This window comes from Leucoraja erinacea, chromosome 36, assembly GCF_028641065.1.
Source record: "Leucoraja erinacea ecotype New England chromosome 36, Leri_hhj_1, whole genome shotgun sequence".
Lineage (NCBI taxonomy): Eukaryota > Metazoa > Chordata > Chondrichthyes > Rajiformes > Rajidae > Leucoraja > Leucoraja erinaceus.
The window spans coordinates 6755365-6772970 of NC_073412.1; the positions used below are offsets into that span (position 1 = coordinate 6755365).

A 17606-nucleotide genomic window follows, 5' to 3' on the forward strand; every position below is an offset into this window, starting at 1 on the left:
TCCCGAAACGTTCCCTATTTCCTTCCCTCCGTAAATGCTGCCGCACCCGCTGAGTTTCTCCAGCATTTTTGTCTACCATCAGACACAGCGAGTCGCGATATTGCTCCAGACATGCATCGTATGGTCCAACGGGCAAATTTAATGTCGAAGGAAAGATTGTGATGGCGAATTAGAATTTCAGTGGATGTGCGAGTGGGATGAGCTGGAAAATTGAGCTCGGCCATATCACACCTTCTCACGGCCCGAGTTATTCCAAGTGACCCCATCTTTTTAAATTTAAATCTGCTGAGAATCGAATAATTAAACTGGAGTCTGAGTAGGCCGCCACATTGCCACATACCCGACAACTGTGGTAATAAATCCACATTCAACAAAGTCTATTCAGAGTGCAAAAGGCTCTGGCCAGGCACATACATACACTCTTAACGTAACATGACCTTGCCCCTTCCTATCTCTGCAGCCTCCTCCAGCTCTATATTCTCCCATGATCTCTGCAATCCACCAGTGTCGTCTCTCCACGTCTAGCAGCTGTATCTCTTCAAGTGTCGACAACAACTCTTAAATTCCCTTCTCAAACCTCTCGGAGCCCATTTTCCTCCGCAGACGGTTTGGAACCTCTCTCCAACCCTGCTTCTCTCTAAAGCCCCTGTCTCACGATGCAAGTTCACCCAAGAGCTCTCCCGAGGCTGGAAGAGTCTGTGTACCACGTGTACATGGAGTGCGTGAGGCTGCAGCCACTGTTTGAATATCTAAAGGGGCTGCTCCTTGCCTTCTGGCTGCATTTTTCACCCACCATCCTCATCTTTGGACACCCTGTGCGTAGGGGAGAGGGTAGGGCTGAAGATGTCCTGGTTGGGTTGCTCCTGGGCCTGGCCAAGCTGGACATCAAGGCACCAGACAGCGGAGGGCTCTCCGGGGTTACGTCCGTGCCCGGATGGGGTTAGAAAGGGAATACGCCCTGTCTGTGGGCACCCTGTGGGAGTTCCGGGACCGCTGGGCTCCGCAGGGTGTTGAATGTATCCTCAATAAGGATTGTATCATAGTTGTATAGTAGTTTATTATGGATACATGTTTGTATTGTATTATGGTGGTGGGTTCTGGCTTGTTTTATTGTAGTGTAAATATTATTTTTAATAATTGAATAAATTTTGTTGTAAAAAAAAGAGCTCTCCCGAGTTTAAAAAAAAAAAAAAATCAAACTCATCTCGAGTATTTTTTTTACTCTTGGACATTTTTCACACTGTCGAAAAAACTTCACGAGTTACCGCGTTTCCCGAGTACCCTCCGTTAGCTTTACGAGCCCCTTCAAGGGTCTCGACCCGAAACGTTGCCTATTTCCTTCGCTCCATTGATGCTGCCTCACCCGCTGAGTTTCTCCAGCATTTTTGTCTACCTTCGATTTTCCAGCATCTGCACAGTTCCTTCTTAAACAGAGGATGATAAATAAGGAGACATTCCAGTCCAATTCACTGGAGTTTGTGGCCTGTCCTCCCCTCTCATCTCCACGCAAGATGCTACAACAGGTGTCCATGCAGAGTAGATAACCAACCCAGTAACACGATGCTGGTGACATTTAGTGCTGACTATAAACTAACTGCTCTGAACCCACTCCATCTTTGTTCAGGGTTATTGCCTCGACCGTTCCAGCATGGTCTAACAATAATCACCAGCTGGACAAACTATCGGTCTGATTTATGGAAAAGCTGATCTGCTTGGATCTGGAATTAGTGACATTGCCCCAAACCGCAAAATACTGATCAGCAGTTCCCAATCGAGATTTGGTTGGGAAGGGGAATAGAGGGGAGGGGTGGTGGGTCAGTTGCTGCATTATTACCTTTGAGATAATCCGTATTGCACAGTCTACAATTGAATTGCAGATAGATTTTACAAAAACAACATCATTGATTATAACAATAAAACAGCTTGTAGTGCTGTCTGACGAACAGTCTCGACCCCAAACGTCACCCTCTCCTGTCCTGCTGAGTTACTCAGGATTGTAGTGTATTGTATTGTATTCAAATTTATTGTCATTGTCTCAATTTGAGACAACGAAATGAATTTCCCTTACAGGCAGTATCATAAAAAAAAAAAAAAATAAATAAAATAAAAAATTATAAAACATTAAAAATAAAATTGAAATTGAATTTACAAAAAAAAAGCACAAACACAGAAAGTCCACGACACAACATAACATAAATGGCACCAAGGTGAGGATGGCACCATAAGATATGAGGTTTGGAAGGGTTCGGAAGGATTGGATCCAATTGTGGACAAATGGGACCAGCCCTGAATGGCAACTTGGTCAGTTTGGACAAGATGGGCTGAAGGGCCTGATTCCCTGCTGTATTGTTCGATAAGTTCATAAGTCATAGGAGCAGAATTAGGCCATTGGCCCATCGAGTCTACTAGTGCCTTGTGTTCAGTGCCTTGCCTTTCAATCCGCCATAGAGTTCTCTGCCTCAGAGGGCGGTGGAGGCCGGTTCTCTGGATGCTTTCAAGAGAGAGCGAGATAAGGCTCTTAAAGGTAGCGGAGTCGGGGGATATGGGGAGAAGGCAGGAACGGGGTACTGATTGGGGATGATCAGCCATGATCGCAGTGAATGGCGGTGCTGGCTTGAAGGGCCAAATGGCCTACTCCTGCACCTATTGTCTATTGTCTATTGATTGATGGCTGATCTATCTTTCCCTCAGAGTCTGAAGAAGGGTCTTGACCCTAAACATCACCCATTCCTTCTCTCCAGAGACGCTGCCTGACCCGCTGAGTTACTGCAGCTTTTGGTGTCTATATTTGGATCGATTGGGATAATTCCACCCCTCACCCCCTCACCCCCCCCACCCCCCCTCACCCCCCCCACCACCCCCCACCCCCCAACTAATCTAACAGCCCCACAGTCAATCAAAAAGCAAATTTAAAAACAAAATGAAGTGTCTCAATGAAGTGTGAGCACAAGAAAATGTTTGTTGAAAAGCTGAGACTTTTACAGTTTCTTTCTCCCCCAACATCCCGTGCCAACTTTCCCTCTCAAAGATACGTTAGTGCCAATGAGCTGGTGAGAAAGCTGCTGGTTTGGAGTTGAGTATTCTCCTGTGGGGAAGTGCAGTGACAACAGCAGAGAAACCCAATGAATGATTCTTTTGTTTCCTCACCGCCAGTGAAAGTCAACGGCTAACAAGATGCTTGATGCCTGACCTCATCCTTTCCTGGTGTGAGTAACAAAAGAATCAAAAATATAATTTACAATCCCCTTTCGCAATGAGTACGACCAACTTTTTTTAACACAGAACCGAGTGAAATTAACTCTCTGCAGGGCTTGCGGCTTGATGGCCGAGTCACCGGGTATTTTTAAAGTGGAGATTGACAGGTTCTCGATTAGTAATCATAGAAACATAGAAAATAGGTGCAGGAGTAGAGGCCATTCGGCCCTTCGAGCCTGCACCGCCATTCGATATGATCATGGCTGATCATCCAACTCAGTATCCCATCCCTGCCTTCTCTCCATACCCCCTGATACCTTTAGCCACAAGGGCCACTTCTAACTCCCTCTTAAATATAGCCAATGAACTGGCCTCAACTACCTTCTGTGGCAGAGAATTCCACAGATACACCACTCTCTGTGTGAAAAATTATTTTCTCATCACGTCAAAGGTTACGAGGAGAAAGCAGGAGAATGGGGTTGAGAGGGAAAGATAGATCAGCCATCAATTCCCCTAAGGACATTGTATGTTTCAATAAAATCAACCCTCTTTCATCTAAACTAATAAAGGGTACACACAGTGGGTGGCACAGCGGTAGAGTTGCTGGCTTACAGCGCCAGAGACCCGGGTTCGATCCTGACACTTGTGCACTGCCTAGGTGATGTCTGCAATATGATTTTACCGGGTTGCATGCTAAACCAAGCATTCATGGTACATTGGAACATGAGACAATAAAGCATCATTGAATCACGGGTTCTGTCTGAACGTAACTTGCACTTTCCCCGTGACCGCGTGGGTTTTCTCCGGGTGCTCTGGTTTTCTCCCACATTGCAAAGACGTGCACGTTTGTAGGTTAATTGGCTTCTGTAAATTATCCCTACCACGTATCATAGAACTAGTGTTTGGGTGATCATTGGGCAGAGTGGACTCAGTGGGCCTGTTTGCCCGCTGTATCTCTAAACGACACTAAACATACTTCTGGTAGACACAGAATACTGGAGTAACTCAGCGGGTGAGGCAGCATAGAATCATAGAAAATAGGTGCAGGAGGAGGCCCTTCGAGCCAGCACCACCATTCATTGAGTCCCCAATCAATAACCCGTGCCTGCCTTCTCCCCATATCCCTTGATTCCACCAGCCCCTAGAGCTCTATCTAACTCTCTCTAAAATCCATCCAGTGATTTGGCCTCCACTGCCCTCTGTGGCAGGGAATTCCACAAATTCACAACTCTCTGGGTGAAGCAGTTTTTTTCTCACCTCAGTCTTAAATGGCCTCCCCTTTATTCTAAGACTGTGTGTGGCCCCTGGTTCTGGACTCGCCCCAACATTGGGAACATTTTTCCTGCATCTCTGGAGAGAAGGAATGGGTGACGATTCTGGTCTGCACTTTTCAATCTATCTCGTTTTGAGATCTTGCATCAAACTTCTACTTCAAGAGCAACAGAGAGTTTGTGTGTCGCATCAGAAATATCAACCTGTTTGCCTTCCTCCTCCCCCTCCTACATTAAAAATAGCTTTCTGTTTTCCCAAACACTTAATGGACCTCTCTCCCGGTGCAGAAGGCAGAACTAAAATTAAAGTCAGGTTGTTATCTCGAAAACACTTTGAACTAAGCAATCTGGATCTGGGTGAACACCAATCTATCACTAAGTCCTGTGTTTATGGTGATATCTGTTACTGTATCTAATGTCCCTACAGACCATGATAAAGGTCATTCACTTGTGGGTTGGTTTTGAATCCAACAAAACAAAGTTACTCAATCACAAAGTTCACTTTGTTGGGTTAGCGTGGCTATAGATACTCCATAGCATGTAGTTTAGTTTAGAGATACAGCACGGAAACAGGCCCTTCAGCCCACTGAGTCTGTACCGACCGGCGATCCCCGCACGTTAACACCAGGGACAGTTTCACACTTTACACCAGGCCAATTAACCTACAAACCTGCACGTCTTTGGAGTGTGGGAGAAAACCGCAGATCTCCGAGAAAAACCCACGCAGGTCACGGGGAGAAGGTACAAACTCCGTGCAGACAGAACAAACACCGTAGCCAGGATCGAACCCGGGACTCTGTCGCTGCAAGCGCTGTAAAGGGCCAGTCCCACTTGGGCGTTATTTACGCGACATCGTTTACCCGTCACGACGCAAGGCGTGCATTACGTGCGCATGGTGCGTAGTGACGTGCGCAGTGTCGCGCGGTTGTACGTGGAGCCCCAGGATTTTGGGATTCATAAAATCTTCGCCCGCCACCTGCGTGACACGCAAATGGCGCCCAAGTGGGTCAGGCCCTTAAGACAGCAACTCTACCGCTGCGCCACCGTGCGGCCCTCCAAGCAAGTGTGAGGTGTTACATTCCAGAGGTGGATAGCAGCCTGAACATTGCGAAACGTTGCCTGGGAATCAGGAATGCCCGCAGTGAGACTATCAGCAATGGTATTTCATTGGCAGTGTTTACCTTCCCAAGGCCAAGTTAATTTTGGTGTCCACTTGTCTCATCTCTTCTTGTGTCACCTCCTCTGCTCGGCGGAGCTCATCCGCAACCTTCTCCGACTTCAGCAAACTCTGCTCGGCCTCCTTCAAAGTGCGGAGAATTAAGGAAGGCATAATGTATTTGGAAGCGTACAAATAGGCCAGGTGCCCACATGAACCTCTCCCCTACTGTGTTTCATTTTTTCCAGTTTAGTTGATTTATTGTCACGTGTACCCAATCGGAACCCAATTGAGCTTGCCTTTTATATGCTGAAGAGAAAACTGAAGGGGACTAGCCCCCAAAACAAGCATAAGGCTAAAGATGGCAGCAATACAGGCCTGGCAGAGCATCACCAGAGAAGACACCCAGCAACTGGTGATGTCCATGAATCGCAGACTTCAAGCAGTCATTGCATGTAAAGGATATGCAACAAAATACTACACATGACTATTTTAATTTACATGACATTGCTGTGTCCCAAACATTATGGTGTCTTGAAATGGGGGAGGGGACTATGTATAAACACTGCTGTAATTCCTACATGGTGAAACGTGTAGAAATGTATAAAAATGGCCTTTATTAAAATCTGACAAAGTGCACTTTAACCACATGTGATTTTTTTTCTATTACAAATCTCAAATTGTGGAGTAGCGAGGCAAATAAATAAATGATGGGTTTTTGTCCCAAACATTATGGAGGGCACTGTATAAGGTGGGAGAGGGAAAGTTTAATGGAGATGTTGGGGGTCAAGTCATGATTACAATTGAGCCATCCACAGTGTAAAGGGTAAGAACATGAATACTCCAATTGCTTGCGGGCAATGTTGATGGCCATAAGTCCCAAACCAGTACCCTCACACAAATCCACTATCTTACCTATTCTGGACTTAAAATCTAAACGAGCCTCTGCAAATTCCCATCAATGGCACTCCACAACAACTGTTACCATTTCCAATGCACCTACAACATTGCAAGATAAAGCAGGCAAGAAATACTGCAAACACACAAAAACACAAAGTGCTGGAGTAACTTAGTGGGCCAGGTAGCTTCTCTGGAGAAAATGGATAGGTGACGTTCCAGGATTCTGAAGGGTCCCGACCCAAAGTGTCACCTCTCCATGTTCTCCAATGATGCTGTCTGGCTTGTCGAGTTACTCCAGCACTTTATGTGTTTTTGTTTGTAAACGAGCATCTGCAGTTCCTTGTGTCTATGTAAAAGCAAAGAAATTACAGCGAAAAATAGAGACATTGTGCTGGAGTAACTCAGCGGGTCAGGCAGCATCTGTGGAGAACATGGATAGGTGACGTTTCACAGAGTGTTGGAGTAACTCAGTGGGTCAGGCAGCATCTGTGGAGAACATGGATAGGTGACGTTTCACAGAGTGCTGGAGTAACTCAGCGGGTCAGGCAGCATCTGTGGAGAACATGGATAGGTGACGTTTCACAGAGTGCTGGAGTAACTCAGCGGGTCAGGCAGCATCTGTGGAGAACATGGATAGGTGACGTTTCACAGAGTGCTGGAGTAACTCAGCGGGTCAGGCAGCATCTGTGGAGAACATGGATAGGTGACGTTTCACAGAGTGCTGGAGTAACTCAGTGGGTCAGGCAGCATCTGTGGAGAACATGGATAGGTGACGTTTCACAGAGTGCTGGAGTAACTCAGCGGGTCAGGCAGCATCTGTGGAGAACACGGATAGGTGACGTTTCACAGAGTGTTGGAGTAACTCAGCGGGTCAGGCAGCATCTGTGGAGAACATGGATAGGTGACGTTTCACAGAGTGCTGGAGTAACTCAGTGGGTCAGGAAGCATCTCTGGAGAACACCAGTTGGGCCACAGCTTAAATACTGCACAAAGCTTCAATCACCATATTGCAAGAAAAGTACCAACATGCAGGAAAGGGTGCGGTGGGGATTAACAAACATGTTTCCAGAACTGGAAAATTTTACTTAAGAGGAAGATCTGGAACTGATTTTTCTGAATTTGAAAAGACCGAAGAGGAATTTAATTGAGGAGTATAAAATTGTGGAAGTCAAATGAAACGGAAATGATCTAATTCTCATAGCAGTGTTTAAGAAAGAACTGCAGATGTTGGAAAAATCGAAGGTAGACAAAAATGCTGGAGAAACTCAGCGGGTGAGGCAGCATCTATAGAGAGAAGGAATTGGAGTCGTTTCGGATCGAGACCCTTCTCATAGCAGACAGGTTTGGAGGATTATGGACCAAGCGCAGGCAAGTGGGACAAGGGTAGCTAGGACATTGTTGGCCGGTGTGGGAGAGTTGGGCCGAAGGGCCTGTTTCCACACTGTATCACTCTATGACTCTTTGTCAAAAGCCAGGGAATTGAATTTTAATGTGTTTTGTTACAGAGATGAGAAATGTTTTCATTCATAAAAATACGATCTAGAACTCACTGACCTGAGTAAAAAGCATCATCTCATTAAAAACAGAGCTGGAGGAATCCATTAGACATAGGAGCAGAATTAGGCCATTCAGTGCATCAAGTCTACTCCACCCTTCGATCGTGCCTGACCTATTTTTCCCTCTCAATTGTTGGAAATAGTCATTGCACTCGCTAGAATTTAGAAGATTGAGGGGGGATCTTATAGAAACTTACAAAATTCTTAAGGGGTTGGACAGGCTCGATGCAGGAAGATTGTTCCCGATGTTGGGGAAGTCCAGAACAAGGGGTCACAGTTTAAGGATAAGAGGGAAGTCTTTTAGGACTGATTTTGAGGAAAACATTTTTCACACAGAGAGTGGTGAATCTGTGGAATTCTCTGCCACAGAAGGTAGTTGAGGCCACAGTTCATTGGCTATATTTAAGAGGGAGTTAGATGTGGCCCTTGTGGCTAAACGGATCAGGGGGTATGGAGAGAAGGCAGGTACAGGATACTGACTTGGATGATCAGCCATGATCATATTGAATGGCGGTGCAGGATCGAAGGGCTCGAATGGCCTACTCCTGCACCTTTTTTCTATGTTTCTATGTTTCTATAAAAAGCTGCAGTAACTCAGCGGGACATGCTGCATCTCTGGAGAGAAGGAATGGGTGACGTTTCCGGTCGAGACCCTTCTTCAGACTGTCAGGGGAGAAGGAAATAAGAGATATGGAAGGGTGAGGTGTGAAAACTAGAGATCAAAAGGGACGAAGTTTGAGGAATATGTAGACTTTGTTAGCTAGGGGAAGGTACAGAGGCACACTATGTAAACTCTAATCAGGACAGTCAGACTGGTCGGAGAACTAGGATGGGGGAGGGGATGGAGAGAGAGGGAAGGCAAGGGTTGCCTGAAGTTAGAGAAGCCAATGTTCATACCGCTGGGGTGTAAGTGTAATATGAGATGCTGTCCCTCCAATTTGCAGTGGGCCTCACCCTGACAATGGAGGAGGCCCAGGACAGAAAGGTCAGAGTGGGAATGGGAGGGGGAAGTTAGCGTTTGGCAACTGGGAGATCGGTCGGGTACGTCTAGGCGGACTAGGCAGAGGTGTTCAGCGATTGTAGACTCAAAATGCCAGAGTAACTCAGTGGGACAGGCAACATCCTTGCGGAGGAGTGGGTGACGTTTCGGGTCGAGACACATCTTCAGCGATTGTGTTCAGTGTTGGAAGGTGGGGCTAGGATTTCTAGATCGTTGCAGATGGGTTAGAACTTGATGGGCAGAATAGGCTCCTTCCCATGCAAGATATTTTACGATTCTAAACAACTTCCAGTGCAGTCCATCTGTCTCCTCAGATCCTGGTGAACTTCTACCGCTGCACCATCGAGAGCATCCTTACCAACTGCATCACAGTAATGTATGGCAACTGCTCTGTCTCCGACCGGAAGGCATTGCAGAGGGTGGTGAAAATTGCCCAACGCATCACCGGTTCCTCGCTCCCCTCCATTGAGTCTGTCCAAAGCAAGCGCTGTCTGCGGAGGGCACTCAGCATCGCCAAGGACTGCTCTCACCCCAACCATGGACTGTTTACCCTCCTACCATCCGGGAGGCGCTACAGGTCTCTCCGTTGCCGAACCAGCAGGTCCAGGAACAGCTTCTTTCCGGCGGCTGTCACTCTACTCAACAACGTACCTCGGTGACTGCCAATCACCACCCCCCCCCCGGACACTTATTATTATTTATTCAAATCGTTTGCTATGTCGCTCTTCAATGGAGATGCTAAATGCATTTCGTTGTCTCTGTACTGTACACTGACAATGACAATTAAAATTGAATCTGAATCTGAAAAAAAAATCTGAATCATAATCTCTAGCTTACATTTTCTGTCAAATAATTCAGCATGAACCTTCGCAGTTCAATCAACCCGGGTGAAAGGATATTTCTCAAGTCCCGTCAGAGCTTGGCCCAGCGTGAGGAACATGGTGATCAGACATCGTAGAATCTCCCCCCGCTCCTCCTCTGATGCTGGGAGCTGAGTGTTGGCGTACATGATGTCCTTGGCCTTCTCACAGTGCTGCTTTGCTTGCAGGGCCTGCCCTGTGGGATCAATGGCTCATGTCAAAGGAACGCTGTTAGTCTGCCCTGTTAGTCCCGTTCCTTACAAGGTCTGCTTGACAATAGACAATAGGTGCAGCAGTAGGCCATTCGGCCCTACAAGAGTACATCTCAATAAGGTCCCCTCTCAGCCTCCTATACTTCAAAGAAGAAAGTACAGCCTATCTAACCTGTCCCTGTAACTCTAGCCTAGTTGTTGTAGTTATAATAGACAATAGGCACAGGAGTACAGCACCGCCATTCAATGTGATCATGGCTGATCATCCCCAATCAGTACCCCGTTCCTGCCTTCTCCCCATATCCCCTGACTCAGCTATTTTTAGCTCTCTCTTGAAAGCATCCAGAGAAACTGCTTCCACCGCCCTCTGAGGCAGAGAAACCTTCTAATCCAGGCTGTATTCTGGTAAACCTCCTCTGCACCCTCTCCAAAGCCTGTTTCCGCGCTGTATCTCTAAACCAAACTAGAAACATAGAAACATAGAAATTAGGTGCAGGAGTAGGCCATTCGGCCCTTCGAGCCTGCACCGCCATTTAATATGATCATGGCTGATCATCCAACTCAGTATCCCGTACCTGCCTTCTCTCCATACCCTCTGATCCCCTTGGCCACAAGGGCCACATCTAACTCCCTCTTGAATATAGCCAATGAACTGGCCTCAACTACCCTCTGTGGCAGAGAATTCCAGAGATTCACCACTCTCTGTGTGAAAAAAGTTCTCCTCATCTCGGTTTTAAAGGATTTCCCCCTTATCCTTAAGCTGTGACTAAACTAATCCTGTTGAGTTCCTCCAGCATCTTGATGTTTAATAAATTATAGGGACTGCAGAGAGAGAGAGTAGGGGAGTGGGGCTAACTGGATGGCTTTGTCGAAGAGTGTGCATAGCAGTAATGGGCAGAGTGGCCTCGCCCTGTGGTGTGTCATTCCACACTACTAACCAGCTGTCAGGCTAGGCTGGATAGAGAGTGATGTTCCAACAGCAGGGGGTGGGTAAGAGTGTTCATCGCTCCTCCAAATATTCTCACTGTCGTGCTTTATATTTAGAGAGCAGGTTGGTTGCTGTCGGGAATTGGTGGCAATGATCTACTCCAGCTCAGTGATTAATGGGTGAGGCAAGATATAGAAACATCCCATTTATTAATGGTTAAAATGTTTAAGAAGGAACTGCAGATGCTGGAAAATCGAAGGTAGACAAAAGTGCTGGAGAAACTCAGTGGGTGAGGCAGCATCTATGGAGCGAAGGAAATAGGCAACGTTTCGGGCCGAAACCCTTCGGGTTTCGACCCGAAACGTTACCTATTTCCTTTGGGTTTCGACCCGAAACGTTGCCTATTTCCTTTTGGTTTCGTCCCGAAACGTTGCCTATTTCCTTCGCTCCATAGATGCTGCCTCACTGCGACATAGTATTGTACTTTAAGGAAGAGATGCTTCATCATTCATTATTAACAAATTGCTCACTTTATGCAGCTCTGTACTCAATGAACAAGGTGGCGTTTTAGAGACAATAGAAACATAGACAATAGGTGCAGGAGTAGAGGCCATTCGGCCCTTCGAGCCTGCACCGCCATTCAATATGATCATGGCTGATCATCCAACTCAGTATCCCGTCCCTGCCTTCTCCCCATACCCCCTGATCCCTTTAACCACAAGGGTCACATCTAACTCCCTCTTAAACATAACTCAGTAGGTGAGGCAGCATCTATGGAGCGAAGGAAATTGGCAACGTTTCGGGCCAAAACCCTTCTTCAGATTATGGTTTAGTTTAGTTTAGAGATACAGCACAGAAATAGGCCCTTCGACCCACTGAGTCCACACCGACTAGAGAGGGTGCCCCCCCCCCCCTCCCCCCCTCCCCAACAAGAAGGGACTCAACCCGAAACGTCGCCCATTTATTAATGGAGAGGGGTGTCTTGTATGAGGAATGTGTTAACTGGCACATTATATATAACCGAACCAGAGCCTCCAGTAGTCTGGGATCTCACCCATACCTGAAATTCAAACCTCAACTATTCAACCTTACAAGAATGCGGTGAGTCCCCTTGTGACTTCACCCAATCTTCGTAGACATTTAGAAATATAAGGCCCCGTAACGTTCACTCCCCTCTCTCTTACTTAGATGGATGCATAATGAGAGAAGTACATCTTGATAGAAGTATATACATTTATGAGAGGCAGAGACACTCAGAACCTTTATCCCAGGATGGAACACTAGAGGGTATAGCTACTGTATATACTGAAGAGAAAACTGAAGGGGACTAGCCCCCAAAACAAGCATAAGCTAAAGATGGCAGCAATACAGGCCTGGCAGAGCATCACCAGAGAAGACACCCAGCAACTGGTGATGTCCATGAATCCAGGCTTCAAGCAGTCATTGCATGCAAAGGATATGCAACAAAATACTAAACATGACTACTTTAATTTACATGACATTGCTGTGTCCCAAACATTGTGGTGCCTTGAAATGGGGGGGGGGGGGCATAATGTACTCGATGGGCTGAATGGCCTAATTCGAGTTATAGAACTTGTGAACTTGTGAATAAGTAAGTCTAGCGATTTGAAAAAAACATGGATGAACATACCAGACTGATTCCTGGGATGTCAGGACTTTCATATGAAGAAAGACTGAATAGACTCAGCTTGTACTCGCTAGAATTTAGAAGATTGAGAGGGGATCTTATAGAAACTTACAAAATTCTCAAGGGGTTGGACAGGCTAGATGCAGGAAGATTGTTCCCGATGTTGGGGAAGTCCAGAACAAGGGGTCACAGTTTAAGGATAAGGGGGAAATCTTTCAGGACCGAGATGAGGAAAACATTTTTCACACAGAGAGTGGTGAATCTGTGGAATTCTCTGCCACAGAAGGTAGTTGAGGCCACAGTTCATTAGCTATATTTAAGAGGGAGTTAGATGTGGCCCTTGTGGCTAAAGGGATCAGATGGTATGGAGAGAAGGCAGGTACAGGATACTGAGTTAGATGATCAGCCATGATCATATTGAATGGCGGTGCAGGCTCGAAGGGCCGAATGGCCTACTCCTGCACCTAATTTCTATGTTTCTATGTTTCTATCAGTCATGATCATATTGAATGGCGGTGCAGGCTCGAAGGGCCGAATGGCCTACTCCTGCACCTATTTTCTATGTGTCTAACATTTCAGCAGGAGATAAGCAGGAAACTTATGATCTTATGAGTTGAGGCAGAATTGGAGCGGGTGACCGAATGGAAGCGATATTACAGGAAATGCTTATGCGGAGAAGGAAGAGGACTGAAGCTGCCACTTGCCTTTGAGGTGTAGATAGCCTTTTGCTAGGTTGATGTGGGCATGGGCCATCCGCCAGTGGAAGTCACCAAAACTGATCCTTGCCAAAGCCACACAACGCACCAGTTCTTGTACAGCAGGCACCTCCTGGAGAAAGAAAAGACTGCAAGCTCAAGATATGAACAAACTGACACAAAACAGAGACATTACTGCTGCTTCCTCACAGCTCCAGTCACAGGAATTCATGGCATGAAAATGGACATGGGAGCAGAATTAACCCATTTGGCCCATTGAATCTACTGCACCATTCGATCATGGCTGTTCTATTTCTCCACCCATCCTCCTGCCGTCTCCCCATAATCTTTGATGCCCTTACCAATCTAGGACCTATCAAAGGTAGACAAAAATGCTGGAGAAACTCAGCGGGTGAGGCAGCATCTATGGAGCGAAGGAATAGGTGACGTTTTGGGTCGAGACACTTCTTCAGACTGATGTGGGGGTGGCGGGAAGAATAACGGAAGAGGCGGAAACAGTGGGCTGTGGGAGAACTGGGAAGGGGAGAAGGTGGGAGAAAGCAAGGACTACCTGAAATTGGAGAAGTCAATGTTCATACCGCTGGGGTGTAAGCTACCCAAGCAAAATATGAGGTGCTGCTCCTCCAATCTCGTCCAGCAACTCTGGAGAGAAGGAACGGGTGACGTTTTGGGTCGAGACCCTTCTTCAAATCGTGAAAATGTGCATCAACCTCAACTGTTTCGCTCCCCTTACCTACTTCAACCTCTCCCCCTCGTCTCCCCAAGTACACCTTCCAGTACTGGTTAAAATGTATGACAGGTTTTTCAAATTCCCACATCCTGTGAGACCACAAGTTCCACACCACCACCACCTTCTGGGTGGAAAAAACACCTTCTAACCCTCTCACCCACTGCTTTATACCGAGACCCACTGGATTTTGACCCCTCTGCGAAGAGGGGTCAAAGTCCTTCATACTTTTTTATTCCATCCAGGTCTCTGATAATTTTATAATTGTTATATAGCTCAAATAGATCTCCCCTCAGGCTTCAGTTACAAAGAAAATAACTCCAGCCGGTTCAACCGTTACCAGTTCTGGTAAAGCTGCATTGTAAATATGTTCCACACCTTATCAAGTACCTCGCCTCCTTCTGCTATTTATAAATAGAGTAGAGTTGGTATTGAATGATGGGCCAGGTCAGGGGTGGGGAACCTGCGGCCTACTAGTTCTCGGCCATTGTGCAGTGTTTTGAATGAATCCAAACTTTGTAGAACAAATCCTTTTATTTTTATTAATATGTTTTTGTTCGCCTTTTATTAGTATTTTTATTTTAATCTTAAAATGAGCGTATTTAAAATACCAAAGAGGATTCAACGAAATTAGCATTTTTTAGCATTCAAATTAGAATTTCAACCTCTGACCTAGTTGATATCTCCAAGACTCCTAAAGAACTACAGATGGAATAATTGAGCTCACAGATGACATTTTAAAGTCCTTACTTGACGCTAAGAAAGATCCAATTGAAATATGGAAATATGCAATAGAATACCCAAGTCCTCGGCAACATGCACAAAAAATGCTTTCTTGCTTTTCAACCACTTATTGCTGCAAATCTACATTCTCCTACCTACCCCTAACCCAAATCATTAAAGGTTAGTTAACGCCCTTCATTTTCTTGAGTTTCAGATTCAAAGATGTACAATTTTAATTGAATAGAAGTTTCTTGGTCTTATTAGATTACAGTAACTTAATGTGGCATTACAACATGAAAAATGGGCCATGCCCTAGTTGGCAGAGTGACTTTGTAAGCCAGCTTTTTGCACGACATGAACGTCCTAGGCATTTTTTCTTGCGTCTGACCCTGTCATGCTCTCACTGCCAACTCGTTGTGTATCTTACAAAGTTTCTTCATTAGGGAGCAACACACTGGCTACTTCAACATTTAGCCAAGATAACCTCACCAATTTTCAGTTTTGGCCATATTTGAGGGAGTTTATGTGGCCCTTGTTAAAGGGACAGGGGGTTTTAGAAGGCAGGGAATACTGAGTTGGATGATACATTTTTATGTTTCTAGTATATCGATACTGAGTTGGATGTCAGCCATTCTTGGGAGGCTCGAAAGGCCGAATGGCCTACTGTGCACCTAGATTTTTTACAGCTAAGTGAATTAATGCGGCAGTTACCCCACCATTCAACATGAAAAAGGAGGGTCGGGGTAAATTTACCCACCCCTGGGGTGAGGCAGCTTTTTCTCCGGGCTGTCGGTCCTGTGATCTACCAGAGAGCGCATCCTGGTGCACCTCGGCTTCTGGCTCAGCACTGGTGCCAGCTGGAGCGGAGCGGGCGATGCCTCCTGGGGCACGATCGATGGATCGCCACGTGACCGCCGAGATCAACCTCCGGGCTGCGGGTCTGCGGAGCGGAGCGGGCGGCGCCGATTCTTTTCTGCTTGCGTCTGAGCCGCTGAGAGGACTCTCTCCCGACGCCGGGGGGGGCAACACCACCGGAAGCGGCACTCCCATTCAGGGTGCAGGGTGTCTCAGGCAATAGCGGAGGCCTCAATGCCACTTTGGGTGAACCTGGACTTGTGCCTTCCCCCCAGTGTAACCAGATGATCGGTGTGTAAGTTAAAGAGTCTGTGAGATGGCCGGAAGGGAGAGTGGACTGTAACTGTTTCTTCATGTGTTTTTTTTTGATTTTGTGTCTTTGGAGCGATTTCTGTCTTTAATTTGTGTATTGGTGATGTCCTTATTATTTATTTTACTCCGACTATATGTTTTTTCTCTTCTGTTAATTTCTGTACGGTGTCCTTGAGATTTGAAAGGCGCCCAAAAATAAAATTTATTATTATTATTATTATTATGGCTGATCTATCTCTCCCTCCCAACCCCATTCTCCTGCCTTCTCCCCATAACCTCTGACACCCGTTACTAATCAAGAATCTATCTATCTCTGCCTTAAAATTATCCATGAACCTGGCCTCCACAGCCTTCTGTGGCAAAGATTTTCACAGATTCACCGCCCTCTGACTAATGAAATTCCTCATCATAGTTTAGTTTAGAGATACAGCGCAGAAATAGGTCCTTTGTCCCACGGAGTCCAAGCTGACCTTCGATCACCCATACACTAGTTCTACCCTACACACTAGGGACAATTTTCAGAAGCCAATGAACCTACAATCCCGTATATCTTTGGGGTGGGGGTGGAAACAGAGCGCTCAGAGAAAACCCACGCGATCACGGGGAGAACGTACAAACTCTGTGCAGGCAGCAACTGTAGCCAGGACCCTGTGGATAAGGTGAACTGTTTTAAATATCTGGGAGTCCACATCTCCGAGGATATGACATGGGCATCACACGCCTCAGCACTCGTGAGTAAGGCAAGGCAGCGCCTTTACCACCTCAGGCAATTGAGGAAATTCAGAGTGTCTCCGAGGATCCTCCAGTGCTTCTACGCAGCGGCGGTGGAAAGCATCTTGTCCGGGAACATTACCATCTGGTTTGGGAATTGCTCTGCCAAGGACAAGAAGGCTCTGCAGAGTAGTGCGTTCGGCCGAACGCACTATGGGAACTTCACTTGCCCCCCTGCAGGAACTATACATCAGGAGGTGCAACTCCAGAGCCAACAATATCATGAGAGACCCCTGCAATGGGCTGTTCCAGCTGCTACGGTCAGGCAAATGCCTCCGTTGCCATGCGGCGAGAACGGAGAGGTTGAGAAGGAGTTTCTTCCCAGAGGCCATTCGGACTGTAAACACCTATCTCACCAGGGACTAACTCTATTGAATGTTTTTCCTTCCATTATTTATTATGTAAAAGAATATGTGTGTTATGATTGTGTTTATAGTTGGTTTGGTTGTTTGGTTGTTTGTCTTTTGCACAAAAGTCCGCGAGCATTGCCACTTTCATTTCACTGCACATCTCGTATGTGTATGTGACAAATAAACTTGACTTGACTTGACTTGAACCCAAGTCTCTGGGATCAGGGCTGCCAAGTCACTATTAACCATGAACCCAAAGGCCGACACCGTACAGAAACAGGCCATTTAGCCCATCTAGTCCATCAATTCTATCCCCAGTCATTCAACCAAGATACCTGTGTGAGACAATCAACCCAATCATACTGAACTGATATAATATTCAATACTATTTGCATGTACAATAAATATTATACATGCAAAACACAA

General features: G+C 46.3%; 1 protein-coding gene across 1 annotated transcript in view; it reads right to left on the reverse strand.

The window, feature by feature from the left end:
• Window positions 1–17606, reverse strand: part of ttc23 (tetratricopeptide repeat domain 23) — a 71318-nt gene that overhangs the window by 18584 nt on the left and 35128 nt on the right. The window contains exons 3-5 of the mRNA XM_055662791.1: window positions 13431–13577; window positions 9978–10134; window positions 5648–5773 (exon numbers count right to left, since the gene is read on the reverse strand). Coding sequence (XP_055518766.1) covers window positions 5648–5773; window positions 9978–10134; window positions 13431–13577 — 430 coding nt within the window. The remainder of the gene's footprint in view (window positions 1–5647; window positions 5774–9977; window positions 10135–13430; window positions 13578–17606) is intronic.